The sequence below is a fragment of the Rhinichthys klamathensis genome, unplaced genomic scaffold (genome assembly GCF_029890125.1).
Source record: "Rhinichthys klamathensis goyatoka isolate OS25496 unplaced genomic scaffold, OSU_Roscu_1.1 h1tg000028l_1, whole genome shotgun sequence".
Lineage (NCBI taxonomy): Eukaryota > Metazoa > Chordata > Actinopteri > Cypriniformes > Leuciscidae > Rhinichthys > Rhinichthys klamathensis.
The window spans coordinates 248,201-274,665 of NW_026606578.1; the positions used below are offsets into that span (position 1 = coordinate 248,201).

At 37.5% G+C, this 26,465-nt stretch overlaps 1 protein-coding gene across 2 annotated transcripts in view; it reads left to right on the plus strand.

The window, feature by feature from the left end:
- spns2 (SPNS lysolipid transporter 2, sphingosine-1-phosphate) overlaps positions 1-26,465 on the plus strand; it is a 75,661-nt gene that overhangs the window by 31,551 nt on the left and 17,645 nt on the right. For both annotated transcript variants that reach the window (XM_056244673.1, XM_056244681.1), the window contains exons 3-4: positions 18,331-18,467; positions 24,262-24,413. In XM_056244673.1, the coding sequence (XP_056100648.1) occupies positions 18,331-18,467; positions 24,262-24,413 (289 nt within the window). The remainder of the gene's footprint in view (positions 1-18,330; positions 18,468-24,261; positions 24,414-26,465) is intronic.

Sequence of the window (26,465 nt, forward strand, 5' to 3'; positions counted from 1 at the left end):
CCTCCTATAGACTCATCTGAGTCCGGCGAAAAAGGTTCGAAGGGCGGCAAAACAGCTTTGGCTTCAGAACCCTCTACCTCAGCCGTCTCGCTCTGCTCCTCCTCCTCAAGGCGACTATCAGCACCAGGAAAAACTTCCCCACCACCTGCAGGCAACACTAAAACACCAAGTTCAACCAACCTTTGGGATACAGCAAACTTAATCTCTCTTTTAAGCCGCTGCTTCGAAACAGTAACCTGAACATGAGCAGCAATCCGCAGTAAATCATCTTTCCTACATTTATTTAACTGCTCAACCGTAGGTGCACTCAAAAAGGTGTCTAAATCAAAATCAGCCATTACTCTTATCAGAATCACTAACCATACAATCAACCAGCCCATCCACTAATCACTGCCTCGCGAATTAACACTCTACAAGGAAAGTACTGAACATGGTCATTCCACCACTCACATCAGCAGTAAATAATAACTCGGGAAACAAATAAAATATAAAGTGATCCCGGACGAGCCCCCATTAAATGTTACGATCTTTTAAAGTCTAGGAGATGTTACGCAACATTTGTTTTATTAGCACTGCTGATGGAGGAATACGGTGGAGAGAAAACCATGACAGACTCAACTTGAAGAGAAACAAACTGGATTTTATTGTCACAAAGCCGAAGCCACTAGTTCCAGTTTGGAAAAATGAGTGTGCTATTTACAATGTTTACAAATATTAAATAATAAGGGAAGAGAACCAAAAAGTGGCGCCAAAGAAAAGAACAGAATATAACAAAACAATCCTTATACTACACCTAATCCTAACCAAAGAAAAAGGTGAAAAGAAAACCGAATTCTTCGGTGCATCCGGCACCTAAATAAGCTAACTACTAAAACAAAACATACACAGAGTGGCGCTCACTCCTAACCTAGTGTATCTAACAAATAAACACTACGGGCATTATGTATACCGCGGCATACTGACCTGTCGTTCTCTTTCCCAGAGAGAGAGTCGAATTACAGGACCCCACAGCGTCACACTGGGATACACATTGAAACTATGATCTCTACAACTAAAACATACTGAATATCAAGGTACAGATAAACAAAGCATACAGCACCCAACTCATTCCACTACAAAGAGCCAGACATCACTATATGAATCTCCAGTCACAGGTTTAGTAACCTCACAACGCTACACGAGCTCATGGCCGCTTCCGAGAGATCGAATGAATGAAAACGCCATCCTTTTGAACCCAGCTGGTCAACTCTGATTGGCTCCCGGGCGCCGCCCCAACGATGAGTGACGTCCCGCTAGGCCAATCACAGCAGCCTGCCAGCCAAGAGTGAGCTAGAAACAGAAACAGATAATGAGCATATACTATCAACACGTGCGAAGTATACCAACGTGCACAGACTAGTGAAAACAAAACAAACCCCCACGTGGAACGTAACAATGACAAAGATATGATATGATATATTTTATATCTCTGACTATACCGTAGAGACTCTAATTAGACTGTATTGCTCTAAAGGTCAAGAGGTCAGTGCCCTCTGGTCAAAGATGGCAGCTCTTGTCTGCATGCTAGGTGTACGTCTGCCGTTGTCTCCTATCCCATCTGTCACTGCAGGAGCGAACACTGCTTTTGAATCCTGACATGACTCCACTGCGTCCATGTCTCCGTCTAGCCGCTCCGTCTGGGGCATGTGTCATATATAGCTGCAGTCTGTGGCCAGTCAGTCTGTAAGTGAATAACTGCAGCCCAGGTGCACGACTACATCCACCCAGACAAAGAATGCGCTATATCGAGAAGAAATTTCTGTGTGGACTGGATTGTGACTGTCAGGATATTGGCTTACATAGCCATGAGCCATTAAAAGACATTATTTAAGAAGTGAGATGTTTACTACAGGCCTCCTGTAGTACAGCACTTCCACTGTATGTTTACACAGACACAATTGTCCCCTTCTCAGCTTTCATTTTAATGGTGGATCTTACAGTTTCTGATTTCTTTGGCCTAGACAGCGAGGAGCTACTGTATCTGTGTATCATCAGCTGTTCACACTCAGACCACAGCTGTGCTATGATATCCCTCCTTTCTTCGTCTCTCTGTATCATTAGGTTTCTCACAAAACACATTGCTCTGGAGCTGTTTTTGATGCACTGTCAATTTGACAGGCGTCTAATATATAAAAAAAATGAATAAATGGATTCCACAGCAGGAAAGAGACAGTAGGAGATGTGTTTGAAGGAGAGGGTTGGAGACTAAGTGAGGGGAATGGAAATGAAAGAGGAAAGATCCCAGCACCTGCTCATCACTTCCACTGTCAATGGCATAGAGATGTAATGGATTACAGACGTGTCAATGTGAAAACGGAGGGAAAAAATAAAAACCAATTTCTCTCTCCATCAGTTTGGCTCTGACACTGGGTAATGAGCAATCAATACATCAAATCCACATCTCTGCACATGCTATGAATATGTAGGTCTTACAGCTTGAATCTCCTTTAGATCAGATGGATGGATGAATCTTACAAATCTCACAAATGTCAGGGTCATATTTCAGCCCAAATTAAAAAATAAATAAATGAATAAAGATGAATATATATATATATACTCATGTGTATATATATGAGATTAATCCTGAAATTCTTTATGTCCTTATTTATTCTGTGTACTGTTTGTAATGAAATGTGTGTGTGAATAAGATAAAAGCTGGGAATTTTTAGGCCATGTCTCAAAGGGGACGGGGCTTCATTGATCCCCCTTAAACCCCACCCTGATCCTCAGCTCACTCTCGCAGAGCTTCATGCCAATCAAAAACCTGCAGCCAATCACAGCAAGTTAACCACAAAGCCAGTGAGTGGCCTGCCTCGTTCATATTAGATTCACAAAGGCATCGCCTCTTACATTTAAAGAGTCTGCTTGGACAGTTTCCCTCTAAAAATGGAGGACAGGAGAGCGTATAAAAGGACAAAAGCTCTTCTGAAGCTCTCTCAGTGTTCAACACAACAAATCATTTTTTACAATGACCCAAAATCCCTCAGACATTAGAATTAGATAAGGCACTGCACAAACTTTGTGTTTTTTCTTGTACGAGAAAGACATGGAGAAATCAATACAAGGCGAGGGTCTATTCTCTGTCCCCTGTGGACAGAACCACCCATCCACTCACAATACAGCTTCATCACTCAAGGTCAAATCATTTATTACAGTACATTCAGAGAGAGAGAACATGGGTGTGATCCTATGGTAGATTATATGTGTTTACGTGAGGGTTTGTGTGCATTTGGACTTACCAATTGTGAGTAAATTTGTCACATTGGTTTAAACAGCTTTGGCAAGGACCTCAGCATAGACACACACACATTTACACACTCTGTCATTTGAATGCTGGCCTATCATTAGATGTACAGCTCTGGGCTGGAGAGGAAAACTCCACACCCACTGAAAAAGGCCATATCCCATGCTTCTCACACACCAGCTCCCAGCTATAACATGGAGTCTAACCAGCCGTAAGCAAGGAAATTGCAGGATATTATCTTTTCTCGTGTTGATTCTGCTTTCTAACCAAGGCCATTATAAAATACAGTTAAAGTTCCATTTCCCATGTGGTTTACTTTTTTAACCTTATGTCCATATTGAAGGAATTTCAGTGTCAGGACAAATTTCCTCCGGACTATTGGAAGGTAATTGACTAATTAAGAGTAGGCCTAGTGATGCAACCAATTTAACAGTACATTTTCCAAAAGGGTGACAATGGCTCAGCTCTTTTCACAATAATGTAGCTTTTCCTGTAACAAGCTATTTTTCCAAAGAGTAACAGTGTAGTGTGTTTTGCATGAAACTCTAGTGAAGAGTGAAGTCAGGCAGGAATCACACAATCTCCTGACCTGTCCTGTCTCTAATAGTTTATAGTTTTGAGACAGCTTAGTTTCGACAGTTTATACCAAATGGCTTGTGAAAATAAGTGTTTTGCTGCTTCACAATTCATTTTAGTTATTCATTTTAGCTAGCTTCAAAACAGCTTCTCCAGATCAGTTCATGTGCACTAAACCGATGAGAATTTTGAATATAAATCTTCATCTGGATTCAATTTAAAACTAGGCTGTGGTGTTGTTATTCTATGTGTAGAAGGTTGTAAAAAGTGCAACTGTTTCTCTTCAAAGAAAAGTGTGTTTCTGTGCATATTGTGTGCCTACACTCCATGTAAATGTCCCAACCAATCTCTCTCTGCTAACACTATTCATTTGTAAAGTGTTGAGTTGATCTTCCTTTTATCATTGGCGCTCCTCTTCTGCCTCTCAGATCTGTTGAAAGGCACAAGTGCAGCTGCGAGCTAATAGTGAGTGGTGAAAAGCGTAACAACCTAACACCATTTACCACCACTTCCACATGCGGGCCATACAATCGTAAGGGTTCACCCCAGAACCTTGGCAGAGCTAATAGTGGTGTTTGAAAAAAAAAAAAAAAATGTCATTGCTCCATTCTGGTAAGCTACAAACAGTGTGGCCTATTTCAGGGAAGCTTTACCCAACAACTCGCATATAATATGCCAAAAACACATGTGCGCTCACACACATAAATCAAACACACCCACACCGGTAAGCCAAGACTACTGAAGCCTGAAATGGTCTGCAATGCAAAGTAAAAGAGAGGAATGCTGGTGATGTTCAGCGGGTATAGGCAGGACTGTGTTTTTGTGTTGTGGTGAAAGTGTCAGCTAAGCCCTTCATTGAGGGGGAATTCTGACAGAGGTATGCATGAGCGTGAAGGTCAGGTGAGAAAAAGCCAAAGGTGGAGTCTCTGGGTAGATGCGCAGATACATCCTTCATAGCTATTGCAGTGGCTTCTGTCTGGAGGGCAAATGCCACTGCAAAAATCTGACAGAAGCACTACAGAAATGGCCTGTAAAAATGTTAAGCAGTTCACAATAAGTGTTTCCAAACTAGTTTTCAAGACAATTGAAGTATCAACATAGAATTTCATAGAACTTAAACTGAAAATTGTGAAAATCCATATTTAGATATATCTGAACATTATGATGTGCTAACCATTTTTTCCGCAAAAACATCCTTAGATGGAAACTTCACTAATTTCAGGAAATTTCCTTGAAATCCTCTACAGAGATTTAAAGAGGAAGCATCAGGTTTTACTTGAAAATGTTATCATTTTAATCATTTTAAGGGGATTTTTTGTGATAATTCTACACCGAGAACAGAGCGTCTTAAACCTCCCTGACAGATTTACAGTAAAGAGGAGAATCCAGGCAGAAAACGGGAATATTTTTCATACTTTTGACTGTTCTCTTCAGCAGTGGTATGCAGCAGGTGTATGCGTTTATGGGTCTCTTTAAGCTTAGTCATTGTGTTATTTAAAATAGAGTTGTCAGTTGCAGTAACACTTTTCACAATATAAATTGTTCCAAAGCATATTTAGAAAGATTAGTGCCTTACATAGTTTTATGATGCATCATTCATTAGGCATTTGGCCTCTGAGATTGTTTGAGTAGTTAGGTTTTGCTTTACAAATACATTTTGTCGGCATTCTCTGTGTTATTATGACCGGAAAACCTTTACCATAAGCACTCTGCTTTATTAACATCATCTTTGTCATTTGTGTCCTACTGTATATAGGACCTATACAAAGCATGAGCACAGTCAATCATATCTCTAATGGGTGTAGTGTATCCATTTTTAGATCCCAGAGGGCTTTTTTTTTTCACTTTGTAGCGTTTGTGCTAATTACTAATTTGCCATTTTTGTGTCTAAAAATTACTGGGACAGCCTCATTAACCAGCACTAATCCACAAACCGTTCTCTCCCTCCCACAAACCAAAACAAGCACACATTTTTGTTTCTAACCACTTTCAAAAAAAGAAAAGAAAAGAAGGGCAGTTAGCATGGGCATACAGAAAAACCACAGTATACTCCAATTCAAACTGATATTCTATGCTGTAAACCACATGAAAGTGCTTTTTTTGTTCTTTTTCATTTAGTACTCAATACATTATTCCTATTTTGTCTTCCTACAAACCTCTGTCTTATAAAAACAGTGTATGTTTATGCTTAAAAAGTGTAGTTTTGCAAATGTCACAAAGTAAAAATAAAAAATCTGAACGCTGTGGCCTTGTGACATTTAACTGAAATAAAAAATTGTCACAACTTTGGTCTTATCGTGATATAACTGCCTCAGCTGTTCGACATAAGTACATTTAGCCATGTTTTAAGGATATCTCTATTAAACCCACTTCGCTCTAGCACATTGCTAATGAGGGGCGTTGCTTTTCTCTGTGTATGAGGAAGAGGAGGGACGGATTATGGGTGGATAATTCATCAACGCATTCTCACCCCAAGGCGTCACTAAAATGACAATTTTGACCATGCTTCAATATTCGACGCTTTAGGCACCCTTTAGCGTCAGTTACATGACGCGATCCTAGGGCGTCATCTTACTGACGCTTTACCTAAGCGTCAGTCAGATGACGCGGGTAGGTTTAGGTCTGGGGTAGGGTTAGGATTAGATAGCGTCATCTAACTGACGTTAAAGGTAAAGCGTCAGCAAGATGACGCCCTAGGATCGCGTCATGTAACTGACGCTAAAGGGTGCCTAAAGCGTCGAATATTGAAGCATGGTCAAAATGATTCCCAAGGCGTCAGTTTCATGACGCCTTGGGGTGAGAATGGGCTGTAATTCATGGACTCAAGCCCCTGAGCTAATGGCTAAGCATTTTTTATCAGCTTTTTGAACAGTTTTGAACAGACATGGTCACTTAAAAGCTGTGACACATCCATTTTCCTTGCTGCTAGCGCAAAACACTGACAGAAGTGTATGAGAAGTGATAGTGAATGGTGTATTTTTGCATGCATGTTTCCAGCGGCTATACAGTTATGTAAGTTAATGTCCATTCCATTGCAGGATTAGGAGTATCATCTGCTAGTATTAGTATTAGTGATAGGTCACAGTTTAGTTTCCTTTTTAAAGATTGATTGTAAATTGGAATTACTTAATTTTGTCAGATATTAGTTAGTTACAGAGTGTTTGTTCAGTACTGTTAGAGCAGCACCTAATATAAACTACCCATCCTTTTCTCTCTGAATTGATGTAGTGCATTTCAGTGTTTTAATAATGCAGTAAGTTTTAAGACCATTAATCTTACTGTATCAACACACACAGTGTACACGAGGTGACCTCTGTTTCTGTGTTTTACAGTATATCCTTCAAGAAAAGCTGAGCTTTGAATCTCTTGTTCCCATCTTCTACTTTACTTTCATCTGTTTGTTTTGGCTTGATTCATTGCGCTGTCTTTTTACTCTCAAACAACTCAACATCCTCTCTTATTCTGTTGAGGCCTCTATAGATTGTAAACACACAATGAGAACAGACACAGGCAGGTATTCAACTATCCACATTCACAAATATACACAGGCGTCAGAGAGTTTCCTGTTTAATGTCACTTCCTCAGCATCTGTCGCTCTGCACCTGCAAAGTCCATTGACTGTCATTTGTCTCAGCACGCTGAGAAATGAATGGATCTGACATTCATAATTGACTCTATCCGTTTATTCTGTGGTTTCAGACGTGTTAGTACAGCAAATACTTTACAGCACAAAAAATGAGTCGCCAGAAGGATGTATAAATGTATAAATGTTACAAAGTTCAAGACTCAGGGAAGAAGGATGTGATAACCGGCAAACGTAACTTTAATAACAAAATAAACGTAAACAACAAAACTCACGGCCAATTGCCGCATAAACGTAAACAAAACCACAATGTACAGTTTCAGGCCTGGTCCTCTCTTGCCTTTCACGCCGCTTGACTTGTAAATGGTTTATATATGGGTCACATCAATTTAAAAAGAAAAAAATAGGTTGCATCTAAAATAGTTTGGAAACCACTGCTTTACAGCACTAATATTTTCTATGAAACTTGTTGTAAAATTACAACCAGAATGCTTCATACAATATTTATGTACACTACCAATACAAATATTGGTATCAGGTATGATTTTTTTTAATTGATAATAATTTAAAATAATTAAAAATACCTTTTTTTAACTTAACAGTAATTACATTTATAAAGTTACAAATATGTTATGTTTCAAATAAATGCTATTCTTTTGAATTCTCTATTCATCAAAGGAACCTGAAAAAAAAGTAGGCCTATAATGGTTATGTATAACGGTTATAACGGTTCCCAAAACAATCTTTGCCATCACAGGAATAAATTACTTTTTAGAATAGGCCTCTATTAAAATAGAAAGTAGTTATTTTAAATTGTAATAATATTTCACAATACTACAGTCTTACTGTATTTTTGATCAAATAAATGCAGCCTTGGTGACCAAAAGAGACTTCTATAAGATACATTCAAAAAATCGTACTGACTTATGCATGGTATTTTATCTCCAGGTATTAACATGTATTTAGCATTTCATGACAGGCTTAATAAACTTCAACAGTCATTCAAAGGTGAGGAACAATAAATATTCTACCAAACTGCAACTTCCTGAATAAGTGTGACGTAGCTTATATAGGCCGCATTTACACTGCAGGTCTTGATGCCCAATTCCGATTTGTTGACCATATCCACTATATTTTTTTGAGAACCAACTTACATCTTCTTTTAAAAGTGACCCATATCCGATATCTGTATTTACACTATTCACTTGGCAAAACAACCCGGAAAAGCTTAGGCCGAAAAGGAAGTAAAAATGGTGCGATTTGCAATGGACAGCAAAACATTGGTTTGAGCCTTCGTCCTCCTTTGTGCCATTGAAAAGAGTCATGTGATCGCGATTGGTGTTTACCTGAGTTGCCATCATTTGCCATTGCCACCGTGGCTTTTTCAATGATGTATGACTTGCATTGACAGGGGAATATCCGACCTGTCCGTTTACGTGGTCGACGCAAATGCACTTATCCGATTCATATCAGATTTATTTCTATATGAATGAGGCCTGAGACAGATCTGAGAATTTCGGAATCCATGTACTTTTTTCCTGCTTACACGTTCTTGGGTCATATCCGATCTGTGCCACATGGGAGGAAAAGACTATGTATGCGGCCATGTAATGCAGGCTCCTTTTCTTTAGAAATGCAGTATCTGCATATCGTCATGCACCTGACTCCTGAGTCACTGTCCAGTGTTTCTGTGGTAACAAAAACGAAACTCTAGTTCAATGATAGAGAGGACACACACTCCTTGTATGCACTTTCTTAGGCAATTTTAAATGCTTCTTTACCAGCATACAGCTTCTTAACCATCTAAGGACTTGTTTTTCAGCTCAAATATTTTACATTGATATTCCCATGAACATTACTTGGCATCAGTTAATACATCACCATTTCAGTTGAATCAAGAAAGAGAAAGCATTCCACGAATGTTTTTTTAGCAGGTAGAAGATCCTCTTCACACATCAAAGCACAACATACTGCACTTGTCATCATGGCAGAAATATGCCATTAATTTAGAAAACTTAATGGTAGGTAAAGATGATGTGGCATATCTCCGAATGCTTTATTGTGTCGATTTATATTTAAAAAAAAAAAACATGAATGTTCTGCAGATTATAAACATCTCAGCTGAAATATCAAATAAAGACCCATAACACTTCAGTACTTGTATAACATAACAGCTGGGCACTGTTCTCACTGTCTATTTAAATTGTTTGAACATCACAAGTGAAGGACAAGGTCTGTCTATTAGATTACCCTAAACGCTTGGCTATAAAATTATAAGATTAAGAAGTTATGAAAACATTTGCAAGGCTGGAGCGAGCCGATAAGAGAAGCATGATGATTTAGTATGATGAACACACTCCACTGGCTCAGAGGAGAGATTCCTATGGCAGAAGAACAGGTGTCCTCCATCAGGGTCAGATCATGGACTTGACTGGCACGCATGAACAACTATGCGTATTTCTGACATGCATTTTACTGACACTGATGGATGTATCTACAACCTTTCAAGTATGAGATTTTTAAACTTAACTACACCGCAAAAAAACATAATTTGAATCTATATATATTTTCTCTAAACATACTTATTACAATATACATTTACTACTTTTCTTTTTTTTCGCACAAACCATTAAGTAAAAGTGTATGTTTCAAAAATAAAAAATATAAGAAAAATAATATTTACGATACCCACTGAAATGTATCTTGTTTTAAGGAGCAGTGTTGGGTAACGCAATACAAGCCTAACGTGAGTTATGTAATCAGATTACTTTTTTCAAGTAACTAGTAAAGTAACGCATTACTTTTAAATATACATCAAAACATCTGAGTTACTTTTTCAAATAAGTAATGAAAGTTGCTTTGATTTCCCATTTATTGACTGACAGCTCTCCTGTCCCAATGTTGAGAGAAATCGTAAGTGCAGAGGCGTTGTGTGCGCTGTGTGAACATGATGGTTATTGTAGTTCTAGACTAAATGTGAACATGCATTTACTCATCTCACTTGCACAAAAACAGATTCAATATTCCTCAATATAAATAAAACAGTGAAATGCCAACTCTGAATATTTTGCAAACCCCCAATAATTAAATATATTAAATAACACAATGTATTTAATCTAACTTTTTTAACCAATGTCTTTGCTGCTGACCTTCGATGATCCAATTCAACCATACTAATAATCAAAAATGACTTGATAAACATCACAGTTGTGTTTAATCTGGTTGTTTTTATTGCTGAAGTAAGAGTGTTGTACTTTCTTCTTCTGTGATCCAGAATGGCAGCACAGCTGAAAGGTTTGTTTGAGCGGCGCCCTCTACTGTACAGGCGTGATTTTGCATTTCATTCAGTCTGAGGCTTATTCATTTCACTTTTGGTGTGAATGGGACTTTACATTTGCCAAATATATATATTTTTGTTATTAAAAAATAAAAAGCAAACAAGCAAGCCCAGCGCAGATGAGAAAAAGTAACGTAACACGTTTTTTCTATAAAAAGTAAGTTACGGAATTTGTTACTTTTTTAGGGAATAACACTAACACTGTTAAGGAGTTTTATTTATTTTAAAGGGAAACGAAAATATAGATTGAAATAATGTGTTTTATTATATTATTGATTCAACAATAGTGAAGAAAATATATATGTTTTAATCCAGCAAGAAAGAGAAATTTTGCAGATTAGACAAAGATAAAAGGGCTCAGAGCATAAAATGTTTCTATCTTGTCCATGTCACAATCTGTTAAGCTCTCCTACAAACTAACGTTTACAAGTTAGTTCAGTTTTTCAGCAAATAATCAAGATCCATATATATAGCTTGTCTCTACAGATACAGTGTGACATTATTCACTCTTCAAGTGATGTTGCATTCATGATGCAAAGACAATATTTTTTGTTACTGAACAGAGCTTTTTAAATCAGGGTTGTACCTGACACTTTCCGGCTAATTACGATGCTCACTGAGCTTAGCTTTCCCCTTATTAACTTGTTGTATAATTTCATCTCAATGCCAGCAATTTGTATGCGAAAGGTTCCATAACCCATTCTAAATGAACTTGGAGCCCTGGCGGTTTTGCCTTCAGAAAGAAGGCATTTTTCTGCGCATTTAGCCGTGGAGTGGAAGTTGTGTTGACTGTCTTCCACCCTGAGGTAGTGCGTTTCTATGCGTGTCCTCTTGACCGTTTCTGCTTAGACTAGCTAGTCACGATTTTTCTGTGCCCAAACACCCACTCACACACTGCCCGACTGCCATCCAAAAGAAATGATTAGAGGAGAACAGAAGTCATTATTGTCACACAGGTGAAGGCTTCATGGCCGAGCGTGTTTCTCCTTGACAGCGAAACAATGCTGGTTAAAGGGATGGTGATTCCTGTAGACTGAGTCACAAACTGCATAGTGCAGTGCCAGTACAGGTAGTCCTGTTGTCATAGTAAAATGTCTCAAGTTAAGCTTTGGTCTTTGATCAAAAGAAGCATTAGAAGCATCCTTAATTCAGCCTACACAGCCACTCAATGAATTTCAATCTGATCTGTTAAATTGAAATGGCTTGAAATTGACCATTGATTGATATTTCAGATTTCAGAGGTGTATATTATGATTCTAGGTGTCTTATTTTCTGAGGCTATACCCCTACGCTTATTACATCACTCACTCCTACTTCAGCTGCGATTGAAGACTGAGTCACGAAGTCGAGGCGTTATTTGAGCACTGCAAATAAAAGATATCCAAGCAATTAAATGCGGCGTGATGTCATTAGTTTAGTCATCCACAGCTATAGCCCACCACACATGACCCACTTCTGCCTGTTAAATCACATTCACCCACACTGGCTCAAATCGCCATTGGCTGTATGCATGGGGAAGGCCGTGTAGGAGCTTTGGATGCTTCATTTATTTTGACACAGCCCAAATATGTGTTGTCTAGAAGTGCAAAATAGCCAAATGAGCCTATTAATTGGCCTGACGCAAACCTTTTGAGGAGCTTGACATTAGAGCACGTCACCAGCATGATGTTTCAAATGCAACAGTGACTCTCGGGCCCTCTGCCACAGCTAATGTTTTTATGCGATGTGATTTAAAGCGGATGATTAGAGTATGTCATTAGCATCAACAGAAACAGGTTGGGTTTCCTCTGTTCGATTTACAGGTAGCAGAATGTGAGCTGGCATCTCTGCTATTTCATTAAGGAGTTCCTATTGTCAAGCATCAGCCGCAAATTCAAAACTGAGATGCTTCAGGCATGTGACATCAGATACCGTGGTAAATATCTGGTTGTTCCTTGTCTGTAAACATTTAAAGAGAATTTGCATTTGGGTCAGAGCTTTGGTATGTTGCAGACGGTTAGAGTTTAGCTATGTACAGAATGCAGTGTCATATAGATACAAGGAGGAAGTACAGACAGTTTCTTCAGATATGCAACCTTAAAGTCAGTGTATCACATGAAGAACTTTTATTTTAAATTGTACAGCAGTGCTTCCTAAAAAGAAAGAAAGAAAGAATATACTCAGATTGGGTTCAGTAAGATTTTTCAATGCTTTAGAAAGAAGCCTCTTATGCTCAACAAAACGGCAAGACTTTTTTTATTATTATTAAAAATATAGTAAAAGAATAATTTAGAGAAATGTTATTATAGCTGTTTTTTTATTTAAATGTATTTTAAAATGTAATTTATTCCTGTGATGACAAAGCTAAATTTTCAGCAGCCATTACTCCAGTTTCTCCAAAGTTGTCCTTAATTTTTTTCATTTACAAAAAAACCTAAACACAATAATAACTTACAGTGCATTTGCAACATTAACACTCTTGTAATTTCAGTTTAATTAAACATTTGTCTGACTGATTCAACCCAGTAACCCAGTAATTTATTTGTGAATTGGACTACACTTTTCATGCTGTATGTTTTTCATTTAATAAAAGGAACCGGCTCATTAGAGTCATTAATTCGTGTATTGGAAAGCAATTCACTGGTGTACAATAGAACATCCATGGATGGTTTGATCTCGGGTAAGATTTATTTCAAATAATAAAATAACTATCCAAATGACTGTTTAGTCGATCCTTAAATAATCCCTCATTTGAGAAGCATTTGTTCACCATTTGCATGCAACATTCACATATCCTCCATGTGTCTATTATTAGTATAGTTTGAGTCTCATATTATAAGTCTGTTTGCCATAGACAAATAGCTACATTGACTCTCTACAATGAATCATTGCACCACTGTCATTGAAACCATTTCTTCCACTGCAAACATAATGCAAAGTTTGTGTAAAACCCAAAGAAATATTCCAGGAAAGGACTTTTCCATGGTCTCCAAGATGGTTTTCAATATTTGTGGGTAGGATATACAAAAAATAAAACACATTATTTTCTTTGGTTCCTGTTGCTAAAGCACAGCATGGTAAACAGCAATACGTTGCGAGGCTAACTATAGTTATGGAATATGAAATTGAAGAGCTAGTGGGGTCGTGCGTGACAAATATCGAATATGGAGGGTCACCACGCTCTGACAGACGGGTTAAAGAAAACAAGTAAGGAAGAGGTGAAGGTGCAGTGTTTGTCATTCTCTGTCAGAATGGTGACGGGATGTAATCCTTCTTTATATCATCTTTCATCCTTTTAAGGGAAAAAAGAGGAGGATGACAGAGAAGTGTGAGTGTGTACACTCATCAATGGGAGCTTTTCTGACAGTTTCAAGGCGGCATGAATTTTAAATAGAAGGCAAGTAGCGATGAGTGACAGAGGAACATTGCGCTCTAAAAGAGAGGGAATCCAGAATGACATTTACAGGCAATGAATCAGCCACTTGAAACACATTACACGTGTTTTCTTAATAAATCCCCTCCGAAAAACACCATTGGAGGTCACATAAAGCAGAAAATTCCCACAGTAGTCACCTGGAAAGACAGGTGAGGTATGTGACATGCCTTAAGCCATGTCAGAAATATCATTGTGAGGAAGTATGTTTCTGCTGAAGAGCTTCAGGGGAATAACTTCAGGTCGGAACAACTTGCAGAGGATAAACACAGCAAACCTCTTCAGCGCACCATGTTTTTTTTTTTTTTTTACTTATTAAAAATGTTTAACACACAAAAAGTTCATAGTAGTTAAATTAGCAAAGTAAAATTCATAATAATTATTATTTTATAAGAAAGCTGGGTAACACGTTAGTTGATGGTCCAATTCTCACTATTAACTAGTAGCTTAATAGGATATCACTAGGATATTGGCTGTTTCTTAGTCCTTATAAAGCACATATTAATGCCTTGTTCTGCATGACCGATACATTCCTAATCCTACCCAATACCTAAACGTAACAACTACCTTACTATTAACTATCAATAAGCAGTAATTAGGAGTTTATTGAGGCAAAAGTCATAGTTATTAGTTAAAGTGTGACCAAAAGCGGTTATAAAAGCACTATGAAAGTAAGCGTTTATTGGAATAATGTTCAATATACAGTACAGTTCATTGGTCATTATAGAAAAATATTTGCAAAATGGCCAAGTTGACCGACCAGAATTCTAGAGAGCTGTTTCCAATCTTTGAATGTCATTTATTTGAGCATGGAGATAATGTTTGCTTTATTTGTGGATGGAATAGTAGGATAGTGCAGACTTTGTCTCCAGGATGTTGCCTGGAGCTTTTTATAAGCTAAAAATCATGTACTTGCTCTTTTAGCTTGGCTACTTTGTTTCTCATTTGTAAATCGCTTTGAATTGTCATCTGCTGCATGACTAAATGTAAATGTAAATGTCTAGTCTTTGTCCCTCTGTCAAGATTCTGTCCTTAATGTGAAACCCACCCTATAGTGAGAGTGAACATCTTGATCTGTTTAACATGCTAATTCTGAGTGAACCGTTCATCAGGGAAAGATGAGGCATGAATATTTCAGGAGCCGTTCACTGGACACATGTTGTGTGTATGGTGTTCGTCCATATGTTCTGTCTGTCTCTGGATACTGTGTCTCTCTCTGTCTCACAGTCAGACACACACACACACACACACACACAAAGGTGTAATTGATGTGCAAAGTTATATGATGTGATGAACACGGACAAGGAGTGAGGTCATTAACTGAGGAATTAGCAGGACATGGCTTAGATGGCTCAGGGTAAAGGCAAGATATCAACATCTCAGAAGAGAGAGAGAGGTGTTAATTGCTTTAGTTGAGCTGTGCTCAGGTGGATCATAGCCTGTGGGATTTCTGTTTATATATATCATCTCTGCGATGTTCTGCTTAGGGGGTCCACTAAATATTTGAATACAATAAAAAAGATTTCACAATATGTCAGTTAATTTATGAAATAAAGTTATAATGTAATGTATGTATTGTTAACATTTATATTATTTATATGATATGTAATACTTTTATTTAGCGGGGACATTACATTTTATTTCTGTCAAATAAATGCTGTTATTTTGGACTTTTCCTCAAAAATATGAACTTTTTTCAACATTGATAATAATAATAAATGTTTAAATGTTTTTTGAGCAGCAAATCAGCATATTAGAATGATTTCTGATGGATCATGTGACACTGAAGACTGGAGTAATGATGCTGAAAATTCAGCTTTGATCAGGAATAAATGACATTTTACAATATATTCAAATAGAAAGCTGTATTTTTGTTTTTATTGTGTTTTGATCAAATAAATGCAGCCTTGATGAGTCTAAGAGAATTCTTTCAAAAACATAAAAAAATCTTACTGACCCCAAACTTAATTAGTGTATAGGGCGAAAAGTTGGAAAACCCCTGCTCTTATACACAGTGTGCGGTAACAGCAAAATAGTTGATAGGAAAGGACTGTGATGATGTGGTACTTACTGACAGTGCAATGACATGCAAACAGTTTCATTATGAGACTTTTTGCTTGTCGTGAAACAAAGAAGTGATGTTTGAATCCGGTGTCTTCAGTTTTGCAAGTTGCACAACAGAGCGCCAGTTTCACTCTCATCTCCTCCCTGTCATGTTTACAGCATCTTTATCAAATCAGACCTAGCCTACTGTATGCTTTTGACTCTTTTTAAACCTCACAAACATAGTTTACTCACTGTTGTTTCGTATTTATTTATTTAAGTCTTTTTCAGTTTTGGGACGGATTTCAAAGGCAGCCTAATTACGATCAATAAGCGAGTGAAGTCAGGGATGAAATAGCAGATCATTTAGCATATAGTGCTGCTGTAATTTGTACAGGTTTGAGTGTGTGGAGAGAGCGCTGATTTCCCAGCAGGCTCGGTGGAGGCCCCGTGCCTGTTTCTAGAGTGGATATACTCGAGTCGGGTCGAGTTTGGCTTGAACAAGCAGCCAAGGATAACACAGGGCAATGTTTCCGGTGGCTTCAGCAAATTCAGCCTTCCTCAAAAATGGGGAGTTATTAAATATCCAAACATGGCCATTGATCAAGGGTGGGAGACGGCTAGAAATTCAGCCCAGACTTTATAGCCACAGACTTGGTGTTACCAAGGTCTCTCAACCTCAGCACAGCACAAAAGAGGATGTAGATTTATTATAAAATATCATGGAACTGTACTATACAGTATATATGTGCAGGTTTTAGACTGTTTTAGCACTGTATTTCTCTTTTATCTGTAAGCTTGCAAACACATCCTCACTTTGCATAACACACACACACACAACCACTGCAATGTTTATGCAGATGGCAAAAATCCACAAAATCTGCAGCTCTGAAGTTTCCAGATTTCCAGCATTATTATTACCTCATGCCGTCTATACAGGCTCATTACGAAAGCATTTTGGATGCCTTTTTCAGCGCACCCAACTGGAGTTGTCAAGTCAGCAACTGCAGGATTAAGAAATCTTACACAATGATTATGGTATCTTGGACTTTTACAGGAATTATTTACATCAGATACTATCAAGTGTACTTTATTTACTGCAGTTGAAGACTGTTAATAAAGTATGTTGTAGAAGTATGCAGGTGTGTAGTATATATACAAAAGAGTACAATCTGCATGGCATGAGAAAGTAAAGGATCTATCAGGTGCACATATCTGAGATGTATACTTGTTGTAACTACAGAAATGATGGAGAAAAAAAAACAGAAACAGTGAAACAATGGAAAATATAGAAACTAAGAAAAAGAGGAAATTAAATGAAAAAATAGAAATGATCAAAATATGAAACAATATAAATAATTCAAAAATGAAATAAGTGAAATTAAAATATGAAAAATATAGAAACTCAAAATTGAATAAAGGAAGTTACACTTAATAAATCTGGAAATAATCAAAATATGAAACAAATGAAATGGAAAATATAAAAAATATGAAAATATGAATATAGAAACTGTCAAAAAAGGGGGTGTGTAGCATACTAATCCAGCATTAAGCAAATCTACAGTCATGTTAGGCAAGGCAAGGCAAGGCAAGGCAAGGCAAGTTTATTTATATAGCACATTTCATACACAATGGCAATTCAAAGTGCTTTACATAGAAGAAATTAAAATAATCAAAACAAATAAGAATAATTAAAACAGTTTAGAATAAAAAATAAAATAAAGTAATACTGGTCCACCCCTATCTGAGATGGAAGAGATTGAGCCGGTTTACGGTGCCACTGGACCTCTAGCCCAGGGAAAACTGATTGGTTAAAGCAATCCTGAGTTAGAAATACTCTTGTGAGTAGGTTTTGTCTGGCCATTGATTTAATGGGCAGTAGCACATAAGAGGATTGTGGGCAGGAAGTGAATTAGGGAAATAGAAAGGGAATCTTAAAGCTTCCTCGTCATTTTAAAGAATAAGGATGTGGATTTTTAGTTTTCTGCATTTAAGTGGAAAGTATTTTTCAGAACTGACAAAAATGCTACAAAGTATGAGATAAATGTGACAATGAATGTTAAAAATGACTGCTCTGCTTCTGTTTTTCTTTCCAGTCTTCATCTGCAGTTTCATGGTGGCCGCACCCATTTTCGGTTACCTGGGGGACCGTTTCAACAGAAAGATCATTCTGAGCAGTGGAATTTTCTTCTGGTCCTTTGTGACACTGCTAAGCTCCTTTATTACCAAAGATGTAAGTGCCATACTCTCTTCCTCCTCTACAAACAGCAGCCTAAACCTTCAAACCCGTCTCTGCCCAGAACCTCTTAAAGGAACCATATTGTCATGATTATCATTCTAGAAGAATCTTTCAAATATAAATGTAGCTTGTTTTTGTTTAGAAAGTCTTGTTTCTTGCAGCGCTAGTTGGGTATTTTTAGCAACCCAGCCCAGCATCTCTAAAGCTCATTCAGTTTCTGGCTCATTTAAGAGCGCTTTGAAATGACACTCGAGTCATTCAACATAGCAGGACTCATTTTATATAGAAAAAAAAATCTCAGTGTACTTTATTACACTCTCTCTCTCTCTCTCTCTCTCTCTCTCTCTCTCTCTCTCTCTCTCTCTCTCTCTCTCTCTCTCTCTCTCTCTCTCTCTCTCTCTCTCTCTCTCTCTCTCTCTCTCTCTCTCTCTCTCCTTTTTCTTTTTCTATTTTGCCAAGATGAAATGATTAGATGACATGCTCACTTAGCATAACACTAAGCCGGTCTCAGAAGACCTCTTGTTATAACTCTACTACTGTTTGTCATCCTCCTTGTCTTCTGTATCTTACTCCCTGTTTCATCCAGCCCTCACTCACTCGCTCATGTCATTAAGAGATCACTGTTGTTAGCCAATCACGTTAGAAAGTCGCAAAAAACACTAAACTAATTGTCCAACAATAATCAAAAGCCCCATATCTTTTCTATTTGTTTGTGAGAATTATTTATATATATATATTTATATATACTGTATATATAAAACATTTTAACTGTATACATGTACATATACTTATTTATCCCTTAAAATATATTTTCCATTGCCATATTTGTTACAATTTCTTTTAGCCATTGACCTATATTTGGTGCACAAATACTTTTAAAATTTTAGAAAAATAAGCTGTTTTGCTTGAATAATACATATATTTATAAATATATACTCTTTATTTTTTTAACTTGATCTCCTTAGGATATAAATGAAATAAAAAAGTAAAGGTGACAGTGGAATGTTAACTATCATTTCTTTCACACTTTTCCAAAAATTCTTGACTTCTTCACACTCCCATATGCAATGATGTAGTGCACCTTTAAACTCACTGCATCGAAAGTGTCAGGGACATTTTCATTATATTCATGCAATATATCTAGATAAAAGGTATAAAAACACAAAAAAACATGCTGTTTGGGTGAATTTAAATGAGAAATATCTAATATCTCAGCATCTGTTAAAGGTTTTTTTTTTTTTTTTTTTTTTTTTTTAAGTCATCTCGAGGCCATGGGCCTGGGCCCCACCTGAGAACCACTGATCAAAGTTACAAAAAAAATAAAAAAAAATAAAAACCTTTTGCATTGATGGTTAAGATTAGATGATGACAGATGCACTTGTTTATTAAATAACAGTGTCAATTGCTAAAAGACTCTAATGTTACAGAAGTCTTCATCTTTGTCTTCATTTATCTTTTACTTTAGCCACTGTCACTTATTACAAGACCAGAAAAGGGGTTTGACTTTGGTCATTCATTTATACAGACAGTATTTGAGCTGCTTCTTTAAGCTTTGCATGAACAGTATAATTCGAGAGTGACATCTGTTAGTAAGTACAGTCGTCAAACCCTGACTATGACTGTAACCTAATTCTCACTGTAAATATAGTCATGTATTGGTGCTTGTGTTAAACATAAAAGTCTTCGTACACAATAAACTATGTTGAGAGGAACTGAGATAACAGTAAAGCAAAACTAAGAACAGCAGTCAAAAAAACGTGACAATTTAATTGATGCTTATTGTCTATAATCTCTCATAGACCATCTCAATCAAATGATGTGTGTGTGTGGCCAGTCTCCAGGGAGGTTATTACAACAGAGACAGATAGTGGCAGCTAATTATCAGGCCATGTTAATAAGAGGAAGACTGTAAAATGACAACGGAGGAATGTTCCCTGTGGCTACATTAACTGATTTTAGTGATATCTAGTGACTTAGTGATGGTTCGTGTGCGGTTTGGTTCCCTTTAGCCAGTCAGACAGTGTGAGGACTGCATGTACATATAGAAGATGTGTGTGTGTGTGTGTGTGTGTGTGTGTGCCACGGGGGGTATAAATGCGCTAATCCCCTCGATCTGCATTGCTGAGTTGATACTGACAGGACGAGCCAGTCTGCATCAATGTCACATGGTCCTCCAAGACCGCACACACATGCACATATGCATACATGAGCGTGAGGACTGCAGATATCCCTCTATCAGTCAATCATCCAACCCACAGCGGTGGGCTGTTAGATAACGCTCTCCGCCGACAGAAGTAAGCAGATCATCTCGTATTTACACACAGGCTCATCATCACCATCACGTTAATGTTACTCCGCAACATTGCTGCAAGGTCTGCATTACATTATTCATAACGAGCTGAGTGGTGTGTTTTATAAGAATAGACTGAAATTAGAAAAAATACTATTACGCCAAGAAATCATCTTATCAGAATGTAAATATGTTCTCGTGTATTAGTTTGGCTTAAAGACGCCCAGCACTGATACTGGGAAGAAAATATCTACTAAATCTGTCTATGGCTTAAATTGACCACAAGACCTCTTGCTGATCTGTTCCACGTCCAAAATCCCTCGTAACTCGATGTTCAGCTTCATTTAACGAGATTTCTAAGGGCTTTGGGAAGAGACAGTCAATTCACTGCACTGTGTTGCTGCAACAAGACTGCAGTTTTTTGTTGCACATAAAAATCGTGATGTAGTAAAAAAAAAACAGAATTAGAGAATTTAAGTCGCAATTAAAAGAGAGAATTTAAGATATCTGATTCCCATGCAAATTCCCATGAACACATTTAACATAATTGTGTCGCTTTTGTCTGATGACAAGAAAACAAAATCAGGGGGTGTCAGCGGTGGTGGTTTTTAGTTAGATATGCACATATTCATACAGAATGTATTTGAATGCTCATGTTTATGTATGTTTTTGAGGGATTGAGTGGAGTCTGACGTGTACAGTCAGTCCTACAGTACAGCAAACTCATGAATTGGTTGTGGACTGGAACAAAAATAACAAGGCAGATGCGTCAACTTTGCTTTTCAACCTTGGGGTTTTAACCACTCAACCACAAGCTCAAATAAAAACGGAAGTATGAGTGTGAAAAAAAATAAAAATCCTTACAAAGAAAGTAATACCTAAACATGTACAATTACATTTGCATCCAGTCTGTCAACACAAAAAGCAAAAACGTCAAGAATCAAGATTCAAAAAGGTCTCAGGATCAAATTCACTCAACTTTGGCAAGCAATCAAGTTGAACCAGACTGTGAATATCTAAATTAAGTCATTAAAGGAGACAGACACCGTCTTCTATGCAAATTATGCTCATTATTATAGATTTACTCATTTTATATTTTTAATTATTATTAATATTTTCCAGACATATAGAAATATGAATAATGTGTTTTTGCTTCTGTACTTTGACAACAGTTATTTGTTTTAACAACATTTGTAATACTTATAATACTTTAGAATACCACATTCTAGGTATAAATATATCTTAATTTACACACACACACACACACACACACACACTGCTCTGACACTGTAGGCGTGTGTGATTGACAGGGCAATGGGGGGGTTCAGAGACCACCAGCTTTAAGTCCCTCCCTCCACCTTACTATAAATCTTCTCACACTGGATGACATAAGTGTGTGCGTCACTTTAAATAACCACTCTCCAGACGTATGTATGTTCAGCAAATGACAGCACAAGCATTAATCTTTCATGTGTGTGTGTGTGTGTGTGTGTGTGTGAGAGAGAGAGAGAGTGTGTGTGGTGAAAGGAGGAAAGGTTGTGAAACAAACAAACAACCAACCAGTCGTCCACTCTCCCTCTCCACCATCCCTCTATTCTCTTTTTCCCTCACAGCACTTCTGTCAATAAACAACTAGCCCACAGCTTTTGTCATTTTAGAGCAGAGTCATGAAAAGCAGGAAAGGAGCTGAGCGAGAAAGGGGGAGGGAGGGATAGAGAAATCCTCTCAGTGCCAGAGGATAACCCAGCTTGCTGCAGTCTCTCATTGCTGATTCCTGTCACGTACACTAAAGAAATTCCCCCGCTGAGAATTGTGTAACATTCAACAACAAGTAAAGTTGTTTTTCTTTTGGCTGTATGTCGTGGGGTTGCTGTCACACCAAAGACTGTTAGGTGGAAAAGAAAAAGGATGAAAAGCAGGAAAATGAGTGAGGGATTCCCAGTAATGAAAAGTGACCATCGGATGACCGAAGGACATGAGGTTTTCTGCCTCTGTTTTGAGAGCAAGGGATGAATTATACTTACAGTCTTGAATTATCAGACATGTTTATCCGAAGTTCAATGAGATAAAAAACAAGCTAAAGATAAATTGCTAATGTAGAACAATGAAATAATAACAATATAATACACATTCAAATTGATATATTCATACTAACATTCAATAATATATTTTATATACTATTTAATATAAATAAACTGTTTATTTATTTTATTTTTAATTTTATTTATTTAGTAAATAAACCTTCTATTTATCGAGGAATCCTAAAAAAAAATAAAACGTTTCCACACAAATATTTAGCAGCGCAACTGTTTACAACATTGACAATTAGAAATGTTTCTTGAGCACCAAATCAGCATATATTAGAATGATTTCTGAAGGATCATGTGACACTGAAGACTGGAGTTACAAATTAAATGCTTTATTATATTAAATATATTATTGAATGTTAGTATGAATATATAAATTTGAATGTGTATTTTATATATTTTTAATGTGTAAAGGACCATATACATATATAACTATAGCAATATGTGCTCAAGCACACACACACACACACACACACACACACACACAAACATTAACATTTACAGGAAGCTTGTTAGTACACAAAAGTCTGCTACAACAGCATCTGGCTGGTCAGGTGGCTTTGTGAGCCCCCTCAGGAGATGGAAGTCTGCGATGACAGATCTGTATATGTGTGTGTGCTGCATATGCACATCATATCATAATGGGATGACCTGCTGTCTCTAGAGAGTGTCCATGTTTGCTGCTTTCATTTTCTTTCACTCCATCAGTGTTGGGTGTGGCTAGACTCCCCACTGCTGCCAGACTGAGACCACCGGTGACAATAAAAATGAAATATTATTAAGGAGAGTGAGACTCACGGAAAAAGAGGTCAAACCGTAAAGAGGAATTGACTGTGAGCACAAGCAACAGAGAAATCTATAACTAGCTTCCTCAGTTGGTCGACTGCCAGGGTGACCCAAATTCTCCACAGCAGTATAGCTGTCCATTACACACCCACAGTTAATGTCTACACATAAACGACTATTATATACAATGAGTCTAGGCCATTTCAGGGAAGGGTGGTTCCTTAGTCTGGCTTCCTTCCTAGCCGATAGAGGTCAGAGGACAACGGCCACATGTTCCCACTGTTTCAGAAATGTAGGACACTTGCTCCTTTTTGATAATGAATGTTGAACGTCTAAAGAGCCACACATACCTGAACACATGCAGTCTCAATGTCAATCAACAGATTTATGAAAACGTTTCAGGTCTCAATGATCTGTCAATCCTTAGATGCAGGATATACCATTCATTTCTTCCCGATAGTTAACTGTAAGGTGACTTAAATAGCTAAAAGAAAAGAGCTTCACAATGACCCTGCAAATCATGAGAAAAATAAGAGACATATTAGTTTTTAGATATGCGCCAACTGAATAGTATATATAAGAAATGCCTTCAACTTTTCTGATCATATGACCTTTTCTTTTGCAGTATTATTGGTTGTTAGTGCTGTCCAGATGTTTGGTGGGAATTGGTGAATCGAGCTACTCATCCATCTCTCCAACCATCATTGGAGACCTGTTCACAAACAACAGAAGGACCATGATGCTCTCTGTCTTCTACCTGGCCATCCCACTAGGAAGGTGAGTGCCAAATTTGAGCAATACCATTTTCTTTTCAATCCATACATCTATAAAATGAGTAAACCCCTAGAAATATCATTTCATTTTGTTTAATTTATTTGCAGATGTTCAGATGTTCATTAGAGATGGTTTTACAATAGCACTTTAGCACTAAGATAATACTGTACAACCAGATAATATTATTGCCATTATAAGAATTGTAATGTAGTATATTTAGACATTTGAAGTCAGGTTAGGTGAACTGTGGCTGAAAGGAACAGCTTCTGACAGCCAGATAATCTCAGATACCATCTCAACTCAGTAAAGGTCGGTTGTGGAGAATTGAGCTCAGCGTTTTGTGTGGTCACCGCCTCAGATGGGCCAAATAGACAATGATATTCTAAATCTGTTTGCTGCTGTGAAAGACTTTAAGCTCATCTATTTCGGTCACTTAACCCAGGCCGTGGCATTTTCTTTTTGTTCACTGAGGTGGAAAAAGACTGGAGAGAAAAGGGGGAAAACAACAGAGGAAAGATGATAAATGCATGCATGTATGTGCATAGCATTTTTAGCTGCATTGTGTTTACAGCATCTTGGAATTCAATTGTTAATCTGATGGGGAGAAAAACAACAACCAAACTAATCTGAGTTTTGACCATGCAGTTGTATAACAACACTGAGTGTGATACACCCCCATTGAACCGAGGAAAATAAATATCTGAACACAGCAGCTGTCGCCATCAGACCTGTTCTGAGGGCTAGTAATAGTATCGATGAGAGGTTGAGTGCAGTTAGAGGAAAGGACGGGATGGAAAAATAGCAGACCCAGGAGAGTTTTGGTATTTGCGAGCTAACTGGGTTCGGCCTTAACAAAGCGATCGACAGTACGAACAATAAGAGGTGAAAGACTGGAGCGCTGCAGTGTGCCGCCTCACTTCCTGTCTAGCGCCCTGTTTATCTACAGTCAGGTTGTTACTGTTTCCAGGAAGTGACTTCAGCCATGAGAGAAAGGTTTGGCAGGAAATTTTAGTCCTCTTATGGGCATGGAAAAATATTTTAGTTGCTAATAAACATAGAGAAACAGAGTAATAACGACAACTTGTGTTATACAAATACGTACAGACATATAAAAATGGTAGCACCACATCACAAATGCTTGAAATTAATATCCAAAAACTCTCATCCAATCAAGAACATCAATAAGGTACCAAGTGGCCATATTCCATGAATACACAGGTATGCATAGGCTTAATTAAGGTGTTCTTGACATTGAATGAGGTCCAGAGGTTACTGTGGGCTCATGTTGAGAGCCATATGTTCTCGATGATAAGGTCCTATTGTTTGATGGGTCAGGTCAGGTTGGTCCATCAGTCGGATATGCCAGGGGCAGTTAAAGGTAAACAATGTAGTTTACCTGCTGTGCGACAGCCTGGCGCTAGTGTCTGGGAACACAGGAAGTGTCCGTGAGGTTTTAGATTGTGGGAGGGACGCTCCAAATTTAAAGAGAAGGATTAAAATGGTGCAGTTATGCCAGGGCCTGATGTACAAAAAAAACAAAAAAACAATCCCCAAATACAGGAGACTACATTTTCAAACCACTCTATATAGTATTGCTTAAGTAAATGTACAATACCTTTCAAAAGTTTGGGGTCGGCAAGATTTTTAATTTTTAATGTTTTTTTTAATTAAAGAAGTCACTGATGGTCACCAAGGCTGCATTTATTTGATCAAAATATAGTAATATTATGAAAATAATTTGTATTGAATTAGAAAAATGTAAAAAAAGAAAAAAATTGAATGTTCTGATGTTCTGAAAGAATGTTGTGAAATTAATTATAATATGTGTTTATTCATGCTAAACTTAAACAAAATATAAATTCAGTTTACTTCTTGTTTCTGTGGCTTCCACATGCATTTACTAGTGCACTACTGTCAAAATTGTAAGTATACCATAAATACCTGAAAAATTGGTGTTTAAATAGGTGTAATAGTACCTTAAAACAGCAAAAACTTTTCTTTTCACTCCCTGTTGAGTGCGATTGAGGGTTGGTAACAGGTGTAAAAACTTGCAGG